This window comes from Buteo buteo, chromosome 1 (assembly GCF_964188355.1).
Source record: "Buteo buteo chromosome 1, bButBut1.hap1.1, whole genome shotgun sequence".
Classification (NCBI taxonomy): Eukaryota; Metazoa; Chordata; class Aves; order Accipitriformes; family Accipitridae; genus Buteo; species Buteo buteo.
Window position 1 is genome coordinate 13,897,542 of NC_134171.1, and position 15,745 is coordinate 13,913,286.

The following is a 15,745-nucleotide window of genomic DNA, read 5'->3' on the forward strand; positions in this document are numbered from 1 at the left end:
CTGTCTACCAGGTGGCAGGACAAGATTTAGCTCTTTCCTACTAGCAGTGGCTTGGCCCTTCATTAGACTTTGTGAGGCAGTTGTTCATATGACATAAATTATCTTAGCTTCCTTGGGCAGAGGAGCTGCCCAGTGGGGTTTTACTCCCGCTGAATTGTAATGTGGGGTTTTTTGCTGAGTGATGTTACCTGTTACCTATGTTCAGCAGCAAGTATCAGCTGAAAGGATCTCTGGCAATAAGCACAAAATACACTGCTGTTCATTACTTTTGTTAGTCATTTTTTCAGTGTATGTTCTTCAGTTGAGGCTTCCTGTGCAGCATTAGGTTTGCAACTGCCACTGGTAAGCCCATCTTGCTTTCTTTCCATACTTACTTTTGGCCTAGCCCTGCAAAGATAAGTATATATGCAGAAGTAGTCATGCCTTTATTTTATGTCAGTAAACATTGTGTCATCAGCAGATGCAGAAAGCCTTGAGACAGTGAAGATGCATAGTTGCAGCGCGCTTGATCTGCCATATAGTGTAGCTGAGTGTTTGTGCTCTGCATCATCTCTGTTCAGACCTTTGGCTGTATTCCCAATTCTGGCTGCTGAGAAAGCATTCAACATCTCCATTGATGTATTGGTAAGGCAGAGCAGGCCAATTCAGTGACTACGAGGCACTGGTTAATAATAATGCTTGCTATGAAATACATAGAAATGGTCACATCAGACAATAAATACAGGTGAGTGGAGAACTTGTGGTCTCTTACAAAACAGTAAAGGGAAAAACAAATGTTCCCTAAACTGTGAGATGTTTGGATCTCCCACTGTGTGTCTGTTGATGCTGCACCAAGCAGGTTGCCAGACACAAAGTCTGCTATACCTGAGACAGCAGGAGCTGGCTGACATCCCAGAGTTACGGTCTGCGCACAAACTGCGTCCAAGGCTGCTGTTTTGGCCGAGATGCTGGAAGGCTACTTACTCACAGGCACTGAAGAAATCCGAACAGTGTGCAGGCTGAATAACAGACACTGAATCTCTTTTTCAGTTGACCACGTGTTTCCAGAACCTGGATCGAGTTTACTGACCTCCTTTGAGAAGTGGCATGAGGCAGCTGACACCAAATCCTGTTGTGATTACTCTCTCCATGTGGACATCACTAGCTGGTACGATGGGATTCGAGAAGAGCTGGAAATACTGGTGCAAGACAAAGGTTAGTGAGTGAAAATTAGTAGCATTCTTTGTTTTTTGTTGAAATATCATATGGAGGTGAAATTTTGAAGTATTTTAATGACTGCATCATCCAGAACAGAAATGCACAGGTGCTGGTTGTGCTGCCCAAACTTCTGCACTACTTTGGACTTTTGCATTCGCTCGCTGCTGTGTAAAATGGACCTAAAACTTTGTGCACTAGTGCTAGTCAGCAGCAAGGCCAATGGAGGGAGTAGGTTTATCCCAATATAAGCAAGGAAAATTAAGATGTATATGTTGTCAGATACAAATGTATCACTTTATGCTTGCTTGTACATGTGGAAATAGGCTCAGACATTGCATAGTTAGGTTTTATTTTAAGGTAAAACTCAGAATCAGCATTTAGGGTAATCAGCCCAGTCACCTTAGATCCTCTATTTCATGAATGGAGAGAATGAGACGTTTAAAGGTAGTGGTTCAGATTTTGACTAGACTGGAATGTGCCCACTTAGCTGCCTCAAATTAAGCCCAAATATGAATGGCACGTGTGTCTGAGAAATCGCCATCGCAGGCTAGATCTTATTTCTCAGCAATGGCTTAGGATAATTTACTTGCCTAGCCTAGATTTTTTTATAAAACATGCCTGTATTTTTAAAATAGGTTCAAGTTATTTGAAAAAAGAGATGTTTAAAGTTAGGTACATAATGTTGAAAAAATGTCCTGATTTTCTCAAGTGCTTGGTCTCCAGTGGCTTTCCCTGAAGTTACTAGAAGATGCTTTGTTTCAGGACTTAGAAAAACCAGGTCACTTACTTAGGAATCTATTTAAGACACTTATGGGCTTGATTCAGTTCAATTAACAGGTCGACTATCATGTGAGATGCTGTAGGTTACCCTACCTGGACTCCAGAATAGCACAGATAAAATCTCTCATAAATCCTTTTCCATACACGCCAGCTCAGTGTGGCAGTCTCATATATGGAGGGCAAGTGGGCAATTGAATCCAGCCTTCAGAAAATCCTAGTTTAGATCTAGTTGCTTAAAATTCTGCCTAACAACGTGGATTTTCTTTCCAGAAACATATTTTTTCAGATATTTTTCACTAGATACTTTTCTTGAAAATGTATGGATATTAATTAGGAAATATTTTCTGAAATGGTATTTAGTTACCATGGGTAAATCAGAATGACCCTTGTGTTGGGAAGTCTAAGTAATATGTGTATGCAGCATCCTTTGTAAGGTGTAGTGCTAGTGATGACTTAGATTTGAAAGATTCTCTGTATAGAAAAATGTACTATCAAAGTAGAAAACCAAAGCAAAATACTATTTTTGAGTGAGCGCTTGTTTGCTGAAATACTATGGAGGTGCAGTCACCTACGGGAATTTATTCTGTATCACAGCATGCTAGCAGTACATGTGCTGTGTAGCCAGATTTTAGGCAACAAAACCCTTCAGTCACCAAGATTACACATAATTTAGAGAAACTGTAGCTGATCTTACATAGGTCTTTATAATCTAGGTGATTTTTACAAGGTGATGACATCTGTCAACACTGATGGTGCCAAATCTGTGCTGTTTCCCTGCTGTCAGCGTTAACATGGGTGTGCTGCTGTGCGTTAGTTGACTGTACTCTCAGACAAGTATACTGTGCCTTGTTTCAAAGGTTAGATACTATTTTCCAGAGCTCCCGGATCACAGATGGCTCAGCACTCCCAAATTTGCCTGAGGGCTTACATTAAAAGCCTCGTGCAGACAGTTAGGTTAATAGTTTTCTCCAGCTATTGAAATGTGAGTTTTCAATATAAATCTGACCTGCCTTTCAGTCTTCAGGGGAAGCAGGAATCTGTTCATCGGTTCCTGAACCGGGATGTGTGGTGGGGCCCTCGGTGGCCCCTTTGGTGGTGATAGCATTAGGAGGTCACCTGTGTTCTCACAGATGCTGGAGCACGTCTCGGGCAGTCACTGTGAATTACTCTCATGTGTTAGCAGACGCGAGGTAAGGGCGAGTATGAAAGCACAAGCACAAGGGGAAATATTTCAGCGTGGCAAGGGCTTTCAAATTAATGGATAATATCTGCTGATAATTGGAAACATTTGAGCCCGCTGGTGCAAATAGACTTGATGTCAGTGGAGTGACACTGGTTTTCATCAGCTGGAAATCTGGCTTGAATTTGTTCTCGGCTGATCGTCTGGTGGGTGAGTTAGCTGAGTAACAGGGCTCCGCTAATCGCGTTTCAATGCTGTGCGTGCCTAACACAATCTCGGCAGGAATAACAGGGGAGCTCACAGAGCTGCTGTTGAGGTGCCTTGTCATGAGGTATAATTGAATAATTAATCAGTTTTAAATTAATACAAAGCTAATTTAAGGAGGCATAGGCTTTGGAAGGGCCTGGAGATTTTGTAGAACCAAATGTTGGTTATAAAGACTCAGGCTTGTAGCGTTTCAGCAGCTAATTTGGGACTGGGCTTCTCTGGTATATGCAAAGGAACAACAGCCTGAAATGTGTTGGCAGACGCCTCGCTTGTTCCTTTAACTACTGCACTTTGTCACTGTTCAAAAAAACCTGCAGCACTGTCTGAAGTTTGGAGAGGATCCTGTTGAGTACTCCTGCTGCGAGAGCAAGCAGGACATTAAGAAGAACATAGTACCTATCAAGTATTAAGCATTAAGGTCGATAGACCATGGACCAGGTCTTTTGAAAAGCCACGTATTTCCAATGAGTAGATCAAGACACCAGACCAAGGCATTAGGCAAAGAGTCTAATCTTGGATATCTGTATATGTAAATTGCTGTTATTTTATCTTGGCATCTTGTAAAGGTACTCTCTTTGCAAGGCAGGATGGTTCAAACCGTCTCTCCTGTTAGCTGTAAAGGCAGCCCAGGAGATGCCCTTTCACTTCTTGTGTATCTGCTGTGGTAGCCGAGGGCACAGATGTGCATTTAGATGGGAGAACTCTGCTTCTGCGCTTTGGGAGCTGTCGGTAAGGGACAGGCTCCAGATCCCACGGCAGGATCCTTGATGGGATCCCTTCTACTCTCATTGACTTCAGAGAGAACATTAACCTGAGTGGGAGCAAAACTCATAGTCATTTTACAATGTCAGAAAAGGGGCTAAGAAGATACAAAGGCAATAAAAGAAAAAAGGAAGAGAATTTATGTCACCTGGGTCAATGTGTGTCTTCCAACCACAGTACCCAGAGAAAGCTGCCTTACCTCCTGCAGGTTTGTGGTTGAATGGATTACCTTTGGCTAGATCCCAGTGGGTAAGGGAGAGCAATAGGGAGAGCACTTTGCTTACAGAGAGATGTCTACAAGAGGATTCGGTCACGTGCCATCACTGAGGCTAGTTGGCATGGCTTGGACCAGCCTTGACACATCTCTCATTGCTTCATGTGCACATGGTCACCCATGCAGAAAGGTGGCTCCCAGGTGCAGCTGGCATCTGAGACACTGGGTGGGTTGTGAAGAGAAACAGAGCTTTTCTCCGAGGTGGGATGGGCAGCTCTGATCAGGCAGAGGGGAGATGGTGCTGCAGGCACGAGACTGGAAGCATTGGCCCCAAGGGAAGGCGTAGTCAAGCTTCATGTTTTAAAGCAGGGACATACTAAGTACATTGAAACTGTGTAATGAGGAATAGGCTGAGGGATTACAGTTGGTAAAGCCCATGCGTGTTTTCTAGGAAACTGAGAAATAGTAAAATAGCGAGAAAGGACGGGCTCGCAGGCTGACGGGGCTCCATGGTCCAGGCTGGATTTGCTCAGCGTGTAAGTCAGCACGGAGGGGCCGGCTCCTGCCTCCTATCTCCCCCTGAACTGCCTGGACTTAGCAGAAAGACATAATACCAGGAGTCATTTCAAGGTTTTATCCTGCCTGTGTCCCAGGGTATTTTAGTCTTGTAATTGTGAATAAACAAATTCTCTGTGTGAGTGTGAACAGCCATATCCTCTTGCTGAGGATATATCTGCGCTTTCTAGTCTCATGAAGGAGTTATATCTTCATCAGAGACCCTTATTCATTCGGTATAGCCAACAAGAATAACATGAACAGATCTCTTTCTTGTTCCTTTCACCCCAGGAGGCACAGTTTTCATGACAGCTATTTTGAAATGCAGCATATGCAGCTTAGATAGCTTAGAATTTACTTTTCTTTTAAGCCAGAAAACTCTGAGATCAGTCCCTGTACCAAACTTGGGAAGTTGTCAGTAGACTAAAGAGTAACGCAAATTTGTAAACTAATACAAATTCATATGTACGGAAAATATGAACAGATGATGTTTGGAATTCCCATTCCGTTAGAATACGAAGCTGTGTAAATAATCAAATCTTTGAAATCAGTAGCAAAACTTGTAGGGGGTTGAATACAGTTGGTTCTTGGCAACCGACACTCAACACTAGGTTTTCTTACTGATTTCTAATATTTGGAGCTGTCATCTTTCATGGTTTTGTATGACTGCCAACATAAATCCTTCCATCTTTGGAAGGTGGAAGAAGAGGTATGGCGAGCTGCCCTTGTAATTGGGTTCAGGCTTTGACTCCACTCCTTCCCAGTGTCTGCCATCAGCTAAGCTGGGTGGTTTGGGCAGTAAGGTCAAGAAAAAGCAAGTCTATGCAAATTCAGATACATAGTTCCTAGAGCTTCTCAGCACTTTGGGGAAACTCAACTAGAAGTTTATCTATTAAAAAGCACAGCTTCAGGTCAAGCTGAAATGTTTTCCTGATTAGCTAAAGAAAGCTAAAAAGAAAACCAGTGATTCACAGAAACGTACACAAGTTTTTTTTAAACTTCACAAACTTTACATGCTTGTTTTAGCCATCATTGCTTGTCTGTGGTTTGGTTACAAGCAATCTCGTTTGCGGTGGTGGCTGGGTTGCTCCAGGGCTGAACACAGCCAAGCCACAGAGTCCAACAAATTCCCCCAGAGAATTCTAGAGGCTTCTAGTCCTGTTGTAACGCAGCTGTGGGGCCATGCTTTATTTCTGGCTATCACTGGTGAAAAGCCTAGTCCAGACATATTCTATGACTTGTTTTCCTCAAGTTTTCAGTAAAATACTATTTAAGAATCCACTTACATGGTAACACCTTTGAATTTTGTCTTGGAACAGGTGTGAACTCTTTTCAAGTCTACATGGCCTACAAAGATCTCTACCAAATGTCCGACAGCCAGGTATTGCTCTGAATGCTTTTCACTGCTGTGATCTGTCCTCTCTTCTATGATCTCCCAACATTTGAGGAGTTGCTAAGGTTGAATCCCAGAGAAACGTTCCCACTGACCTGAGTGGCACTGGGGGAAATGTGCACTGGGGGAGTTCTCTCCGGAGGGTCAGTGCCGAGCAGTGTTGAACATCTGCATGTGTTCCTTCAAGTGTGTGGCATTCACTTTGTGCAAAGATTTTCTGGTGTCTCCCAACATTGCAACCACTCGGCACTGCTCAGGATTTTGTCCTCACTTTATTTTGCTGTTACCTTTCAAGAACTCTAGGTCAGAGAGGGAAGAAAAGATGAAGCACTCGAGGCAGTGGCAGTTTTGAGGTTTCAAGAGTTTTTCGTTTGCTGCAAACAGCTAAATGAAGTTGCTCTTCAGGAGACGTGGCCTTTTCTCATTAGGGCTGGAGATAACAATGAGCTTGTTTGTCCAGAGCTCATTACAGATTCCAGACTCTTCAGCTTTCCCATTCATAAGTATCAGGTCATTGTAAATGGACAATGGCATCTGTTAGTAATAATAATGTTTGCTTATTCAGTTGAGAAAATGTTTCTTTCTTACTTATTCCCAGAGCTATAGCTCTAGGTTTCTTAAATAACTGTTGTTACACCTCCAATACATGTGGTTTTAATTGGAATTTTAGACATAGTAATATATAAATATTCTCTGAGAGGCAGTGCCTGTTAAATTCAACTCCCTGTTGCAATTGCCAAGAGAAATACATCAAAAAGTTTAATGTGTGGCTAGACTAATGCCTGTTACCTTGTTTAAATGCGCATGTTGCAAGCTGTGTATTCCAACCTGTTCAATGCTAGCTGAAGTGCCCTAGTGCAAAAGTGGACACGGAAGAAACCATGTCTTCAGTATTTGATCTGTGTTTGAAAACTGGGCTCCCACATTACTGAAGTCTGGTTTAAACAGGGAACACATCAGCTGAATAACTTTTGGAAAGGGAACTGAATTTCAGTAGATCTATGCTCAGAAATTCTCAGTGAAAGCAATAGGATCAACTATTTCCTTTCTGTATGGGTGGGTTTTGAATCTTAGAAAGCAAGGGGAAAAAAAGGATGCTCTAGAGAAAGTATTGCAACTTTTAATTGCAGAATTAAAGATGTTGGTGAGAGCTTGACACTATCTGCTCTAAGAAGATGGTGCAAAATGCCTGCACTTCAGGAAAGAGGTGTTCTAGCTGTACTAAAAGTGTCTGTAGTCCATGGGAATAATTCCATTTTACATTTGCTAAAACTATGGAAAAGAGACAGCTCACTAAACTTAGGCCTGTGGAAGGGTGTGAAGAGGTAGCCCTGCAGTACAAGGGGCTGGGGGAGGCACTATGTCCAAGGGACATGCAACCCTGCTCGAGACTTTTGACCCTGTCTTGGTGCAGAAGGGCAGAAGGTTGTCCTGGGGCTGGCTGGTGGGTAAATCAACACCAAGCAGTGAAGCTCAGGCTCTGTGTAGAAAGCAGAGAGTGGAAAAGAGAGATATTTTGCTATTCACCTAGACAATTGCCAGCATAGAAAGTACAAACCTGAGGTGAGCAGAGAGGTCTGAGTATTAAGTAATGTGTTTTCCTTATTCAGCAGTGTTTCCTTCTTTGTCCTATCTGCAGCTTTATGAAGCCTTTACCTTTCTAAAAAGCCTTGGGGCTGTTATCCTGGTCCATGCTGAAAATGGAGACTTGATAGCTCAGGTGAGTGAAATGTCATTTTTGCTTTGTTTTGTGAGTAGACACAAGAGAGGAGAAGTAAAACCCTCCAGTCAGAGTGTGGGTAGGAGGGAATGAACTACCCGGTAGGTGCCTTAATTGAGCCTGATGCCCTACACAGTGCTGGTATAAAGCCTGGGATGAGAGGATGGAGGCCCTTTTGCATGCTTTGGCAGAGCATCCGTGAGGTAGAGCAGCCATCCAGACAGGTCCTTGCCTTGGCAGCAGATGAGGACTGGATGAAGGGGGCAGAAGGAAGCAAGAAGATCTCTTCTGAATCCAGCAGAGACGAGCGATGCAGAACAGTGTAAAGCCTTGCTCACAGATTTTGGGGACTAAACGTGGAGCTGGGAAGCTTTATGGTAATGCCTCTTGCTGCAGCTATCAGCATGAGCAGCATAGTGAGTTTGGAGTGGGTGGTAAAGCTCTCAGACCTATTTATTTTTGAGAATATTTTTATAAATAAAGCTTGAGAATAAGAAACCACTGTGATCTTCTAAACATTTAAAAAATGTGCATGAAAGTGTAAGTCATGCTCTTTGAAGATGCCTCTCAGAACCAGGAAACGGCTCAAATTCACTATGTTCCATGAAAATGTCCCGGATGCCCAGTGCAGTCTGTGGAGGTCGGGTCCCCTGCGCAGGTACTGTCCTCACACTGGAGCGTGCCGGAGCTCTGATCTGTGCCACAGCACATCGAAAGAGGTATCCCAAGGACAGCAGTCGATAGTAAACCTTCCGCTGGTCTTTCAGAGGCCAGGATTCCCCTATAAAACAGAATGGGCGGGTTTGGGTGGGTGTCGTTATGACTCTGTACGTCTGTGGCAGATGAATCTTTCAAGGCTGTGTGATGGGTGCACTCGACCCCGCGACAGGCTGTTGCAGAGATGTCTCCCTCCTTTGATCCCTCGTACGTGCATAGAGCTCCTCTGAGGTCCGTGAGGCTCCGAGTGAGCGGACTGATTTATCTGCTGAGCTCTTTATCTGCTGGCTTATCCGCTAAGGACTAGGCTGCAGAGCTGACAGGGAAATTACAATAGCTAAAAACAAGTTGTCTTTGAGAGCTGGACTAGGGAAGCCACCTTGTCTCATGGTTAAGGGAGAACCTCAAGTGAATGTTTGAGTGGCTGGGCAGTGTGTAAGGGCTCTCGCCCACACGGGTTTATTTTGTTGTTTTTTCCCTCGTGTGGGATTCTGTCCTTTACCTGCCTGGTTAGAATCTACGCCCTTTGAGAGCCTTCTTTTCCTTGTCCCTTCAAGTCTGGCTGAAGTTAACCACTGGGCTCAAAAGTTCCTAGTGAGGAGTCAACAGGCACATACAGCTCAGTTGTATCTTCCCCCCACTGAACGCAGGTGAAAACCCTTCTTTGGATTCAAGGGAGGAAAAAAAAAAGCTGATTTCCCATGAAGCTTAACATAATTTAAAACTACCAAAACTTATAATTTATAGTTTTAATACAACCTAAAATATCCAGTAAAATGAAAATGAATAAGGAGAAACATAGTAAGTCAATATTACTGTATGAATGCAAAATGAAACAAATCAAATGGCACCTATGATGTTTTGATATGTTCCCCATTAAAATCAAGGCGCACTTGTGGAATTGCATTTCCGATAGAAATCTGTTTCAGTTACATTTTTCTTTGATCAGCTTTAATATACAGCCATGGAATATGAACATACAGAACAGAGGAAAAGAGGAAGTAGTAAAGAAATGTGAATTATGTTATACATCAACATATTTCTTCTCCATTGCCATGTCTCATAAAATCAGTCTTTCCCTATGCTTTTATTTAGAAGGATTAATTGGATAGTGAAAAGAAAGCTGCCTGCAGGGAGGTTTTTCAGGACTATCCTCTGTGAAAATACAAATCTGATCTTATCAAACAAATATTCTATCTTATTAGCATTATCAAATCCTCTTACAGTGGGTAATTTTATTGTATTTTATGACTTCAAGATGCAAATCTATCCTACTTTGTGTAGCCACTCTTTGCCATCTTGGTGGAGGGTTTTTTTTATGGTTGTAACTTTATTTTTTGTTGTATTTTAATTATCTGAAGTCTTTAACTGGCACTGTTCAGAGCTATTGCATTAATGACTTAAACCAGCTTTTTTAAGAATACCTATGAAATATTATGATTTTCTAACAAAAATATTCTTAATTACACTGTCAGATTAATACATTCCTATTAATGGCCCTTCAGTCTTGATTGATTACAACAAAGGCAGAAGTATATGTGAATATTAACTTGCTCAGGTTTTGCTGCAGTATGCTGGTAATGTGTGAACTTTTCACCCTCGGGGACCTGGGATCAAGTATTTATTAGATGACACAGTAAAGTATGCTTGGGAACTTCATCGTGGTCTCTAGGGGACATTTGTCTGTGTCACAGAGTCATTACATTTGTTGAACTTGGCTCATTAGAGACCTGTGGGCAGGGCAGGCCAGGGTCAGAGGCACATCAACAGCTCTGGTCCCACTTCTGCTCTCCTGGACCAACCTCAGATCAGAAGTCGTTGACCACCATTTTCTGCAAAAATGGAAATTTATTCCAATGCCACTGCTTGACCTTAAATTAAAAGATAGGTGAAGCTTTTTCTTTATTTTAAAAGATTATCTCACTGCTGTGAAGCTGGATAGCACAATTTTTTTTCTGACAAACCCCCATTAGTCCTAAAGTAGGCTTTTTGGTGTGGACACAGTGCCCTCACAACCAGAGAGCACTGTTTTGTTTTCGTGGAAATATATAGTGATTCACTCTGTAGGAAAAAAGTGTTACAGAAGACTGGATGGCAAAGGCAAGACTTTATTTGATGGAGTGTCAGCAATGCTAAAAGTTTAAGGAAGGCAGCAGTGCTTCATGGATTGCAGCCAGAGAGGAACTTGTGCAAGTAAAGAAAGAATCTCAGGCTGGAAATATCCATAATTGCTATTTAATACGTTGATTGAAGCCTGTTCCCTGGGTTGGTGTCTGGGTGTCAAATAAGACTTTCTGGAGGGAAGAGGAGATTTCCGATGGTGCAGCCCAATGGCTCAAGGCACAAATGCGCACTGCGGAGACAAATCTTCCCCTGAAATCGTGCTGGCTGTATGGAGCAGACACCAGGGTGGCATGAGGCCAGTTTAGAGCCAGTGTTTTCAGTCCTCCTTCCCCGGCAGCAGGCTTATGCAGCTGCATTTTACACAGAGAAAAAAGGGGCAGTCAGACAATATGGCTATTAATCCGCCATGGGATGCCTGGTGCAAGTGTCTCATCCTGGAGCAGTTGTCAGCATTTATCTCTTAATGTTGCAGGAACAAAAGCGTATCCTGGAGATGGGAATCACTGGACCCGAGGGACATGCCCTGAGCAGGCCCGAGGAGGTAAGAGACTTCACTCATTTTGTCGTTCACAGAAATATTCTGTGGAGCATGTAGTATTGGAGCTTGGCTTCTGTATGGGCAGATGATAGATGGGTGTGGGGGGGAAGGCAACAGTCTGCTTCTCCCACTGCCTCTTCCAGTATTATTCAAAGCCTTGAAAAGTCCAGGTCCCCTTCAGCTTGTTTGTTTGCCTGAAATGCCCTTTTGCTGGTGCAGCATGTGCGTTCCCTCGGTCTGGGGATGCGCGTGTCCTTGTACACTCAGGAGTCGGAGCTCCTGCTGCCTGAGGCACGGTCATGCATGTATTTTTTGAGTATGACCCTTGTGATTTGATTTGCGATGACAAAAAAGTGAGCTTATCAGGGTGAAAATCAGCAGTGCAGCTTGTAGGATAGGCTTTGGAGTAACTGCATTCATTAAAATGCTTTAGCTGAAAACCTCCTATAAGATGCATGTGTACATATATACCATGCATATGCATACACCTACATATAATCTATGTTTATGCCAGCTGATACATTTGTAGTAGAAATGCAGGCTGCAGAAATGCAAATATGTGAGAATGGAAAGATGCTGCAAGGCAGCTTATTTCATGCAACTCTCTTCTAATAAAAACCAGGCTCTGGCATGGATCATCTCAGGCATCTGGAAAGGGTTTCTTTAATGAGAAGGAAAAGGTGGAGACATGTGGATGTCCCTTAATGTACACAGTTCAGACTGTTAATGGGATGATGGAGGGCGGTAGTGGGAAGTGACTGCTTTCCTTGAAGACTAAAGAGACAAGGTCCTGGGGATTTGAGGTTAAATTTGAAGAGATTGTTGTGGTTTGCAGCTCTTTATATAACCTCTCCCCAAGGCAAAAAGAATGAGCTTAATTGGTTGCATTCTTCTATTGAACTGTTCATGTACTTTTTCTTTTTCCACCTAAATTATTCTAAAAGAATGGAGTTGTGTCCTTTTAATGAGAACAAGGACCTAAGGAAAATCTCCGTTTGCAGTTTCCAGAAAGGAATTTTGCGTCTTTCTGACCATGTGTCTGACCACCTCAGCCCCAGCGCTGAGGTACAGAGGTCCTGCCTCCGTCCCTGGTCTTCTGTGGGTGTGTTTGGGGCTTCCAGAGCACATGTTGTGATAAAGTCCTAGGACAACCTGAAGTGACAGTCTGAATTAAGCCATGTGGTTTTGGAAGGGCTAAGTTGCTCAACTTCTCTAGCGCAATTCTTGGAGAGAAATTTCTGTAGTGTCGAGTCAGTATTTTCAGTCACAACAGAGTTTTAGGTATTAAAATGCCGATACTGTGAGTCCCTCTGGGAAGGAGGTATAAAACTCATGAGTGGGGAAAGGAGTCTCCAGAACCGCTGGGAAACACTGCTTCTCTGTTTGAAGATGACTGCTTTGTGTGCCTACGTCCCAGATGGTTCCTTGGGAGGAGATTGCCTTTATGCTTGCTGACAGAGGGGACTTCTGGGCGATGCTTCAAAGGCTTTTATGGATTATGGGCTAAATTCAGTCCATAGTGCTGAAGTTGCTGTTTGAGAATACTTTACATTCACTGTCATCTTATCCTTATGTACAGATTGCATAGGGTAAGCTGCCAGGGAGAGCTCAGAGGTTGTCTCTGACCTCAGTCAATGTTTCCTTGCTTCATTCTCCTTCTGACTGGAGGGTAGAAGTCTGAAGCAGAAAGGTGGGAGGGAGGTAAGGAGAAGCCCCATCAGCTGCTTGGATGTGACCTTTCCTGGGGTGCAAGGAACCAGGGAGCTGTATTTGCTGGGGCAGCTGCACCCCATTAGCAAGTACAGCCTGGCTGTGGTTACTCCTAACACAAAGTGTCTGAGGTTGGGTTAGCGCCCTCTTTCCCAGCACTGCATCTCTCCCTATGGAAAAAGCAGAACCAACCCCTGAAGAGTTGTTGCTAAACAGTGAGAAACATGGGTCAGTCTTCCAGTTCATTTTTCTTCAGTCTTTTGCAGTTAACTTTTTCCTCCTTGTTTTCCTCAGCTTGAAGCAGAAGCAGTTTTCCGTGCCATCACCATTGCCAGTCGAATAAACTGCCCAGTGTACATCACCAAGGTGATGAGCAAGAGTGCGGCTGATATCATTGCCCTGGCCAGAAAGAAAGGTAAGAGACTTCCTTTTCTCCCCCAAACTTGGTTTTTTTTGGTTGAATAGAAGCTCAGTAAAAAAACCTGTACATCTTGACCCAAATCACAAGATATAGGGAGAGGTTATCGGAGAATGGTAACGCCATCACAGACCCTAAATATTTATAGCTGAGAAAGATGAAGAGAAATCCTTCTACATTTTTTAGTTGAGAAACTCTCCCCACAAACTGTCCCCTTGAAGATTGTGTTGTAGCTCTTCTTTATCCTGTCTTCCCTTTTACTTTTCCCTTAGACTGCAGTATCTCTGTTCATGGGAGGGAGATATTATCTTCCTATCAGGGTCTAGCACCATCCTCTGTGCCTTTTGGGGGTATTTCAGGGTATTACCCTCTGAGGGGTGGTTTGGGCAGTGAACCTACCGTTAGAGATGCCTGGAGCTCGCTCCTGGCTTTGCTGCTAGAGGCTGACACCATCAGATGTGCCCGGGGGACATCTGCGGGTCGACGCTGCTTGCTGGGGCTGTGGAGGGATCCAGGTTACAAAGCACCCGAAAGGGACTTGTGAGCCTGGAGGCAGCTGCTTTCGAAGCTGCGTTTGCGAGTCAGGACTGTTCTCCTGGTTGGTGCTACAAAGTGCGTGAGCAATATGGGAAAGCCAAAGAGCAAAATAGCGTCTTGATATTTGTATTCTTGGAGACTTGGAGTATGGTGCTGAGTGAGGACCATATGCTGCTATCTGCTGGTGCTGTGCCCAACCTGGGAGTAGTAAAAAGGCATTTGTCTGCTGGAGCCCATCCTCCACCTAAACACACTCTGAAGCAGAGCAACGTAGAGAACATGGCTGTGATTAAACCAGTACAAATTAAAACCAGATCTGAACTGTCTCCTTCTGGATTAGAAAGGGAGCTTTGTAAATATGCTGATCAAAAGCATGTGTAGCTCAGAGAGCCTCCTGATTAATTTTTTATCATACAGACAAAGCCAGGGCTGCTTAATTTTCTGGGAGCTACACTGGCCTTGTAGCAATGCGTAAATTATACATGGCTGCGTGCTGTAAGCAGTATAATGTACTGAGGAGAGAGTGGATTGTAATCAGTTCCTGTATATCTTTGCTTTCCCCAAGGTCCCCTTGTTTTTGGAGAGCCGATCACTGCCAGCTTGGGGACAGATGGGACACATTACTGGAGCAAAAACTGGGCCAAGGCTGCAGCTTTTGTGACCTCGCCACCTCTGAGCCCTGATCCTACCACTCCAGATCACTTAAATTCGCTCTTAGCATGGTAAGACCTTCGGTTTTTTACAGGATGATGGTCAGGCAAGTGCAAAAGCCGCATGGGATGAAGCATCTGGGGATCCGCTCCGTTTTCTGTAGACCAGTCTCATACCTGAAAACAGGAGAGAAGGGACCATGGAAAACCAGGGATGCTGATATATCTCTGTGTTTAGGCAGTCGGTCAGGTGAGCAGGCATGGACTTTCCAGCTCCTGGTTAGCATGTTAGAGAGGTAACTGCTAGTTATTCAGGAATTAATTATTTTTCTTTCTGCTTTTCAAGTGATTCTTAGTTGTACAGCTAGATTGCCTTTAGCCCAGGACTTCAAACTGGTTTTCTCCCTAGTTCTCTGTTTTCTCCAGCCAAATTGTTAATATATGATTGGATGGCATCCTCACCATCCAGCATTAAGCAACAGCCTGGTGTATAGATCCCCATCTGTGAGAATAGACTCAGTTTAAGCCCCTGGTCATATCTGGCAAGCACAGCTCCTGAAATCAGGGTTGTCCCTGAATGCAGAGATATCTGGAATGGAGAAAACTTCCCTGGTGCAATTTTTGCCAAAGCTGGTGCAGGGCTGTAGGCACTTTTGATAATTAGGCTGTCCTAAACTAACTTTAAAGTGTTTGTAACAGAATTCAGTGGTTTTAGCTCCTGTGTATTGCAAACTTCTGACTTGGTATGTCTTCATCTGGGAAGGACCAAAATCATACAAGTTTACTTGTGTTCAGTTCTTGCAGCATTGTTTTTACTTTTAGGTTGCCTTGTGTCTTTATAGGTTCCAGGGTCCTCAAGGTGGAAGTCACCAAAGATAAGTGGTACATCTAGAGAAGGTGTGTCAGGCAGGAGAAAGAGGCCAGAGTGGATTACAAAGGAGACTTTGTAGGGACTTAGGTGGAGACAGGCTAGTGACTGGAGA

The 15,745-nt window shown here is 43.6% G+C and overlaps 1 protein-coding gene across 1 annotated transcript in view; it reads left to right on the forward strand.

Moving 5' to 3' along the window:
* The window catches only part of CRMP1 (collapsin response mediator protein 1), a 48,666-nt gene that overhangs the window by 20,228 nt on the left and 12,693 nt on the right, over nt 1-15,745 (forward strand). Inside the window, exons 4-9 of the mRNA XM_075040890.1 lie at nt 1,030-1,194; nt 6,275-6,336; nt 7,988-8,068; nt 11,382-11,450; nt 13,452-13,572; nt 14,678-14,834. Coding sequence (XP_074896991.1) covers nt 1,030-1,194; nt 6,275-6,336; nt 7,988-8,068; nt 11,382-11,450; nt 13,452-13,572; nt 14,678-14,834 — 655 coding nt within the window. The remainder of the gene's footprint in view (nt 1-1,029; nt 1,195-6,274; nt 6,337-7,987; nt 8,069-11,381; nt 11,451-13,451; nt 13,573-14,677; nt 14,835-15,745) is intronic.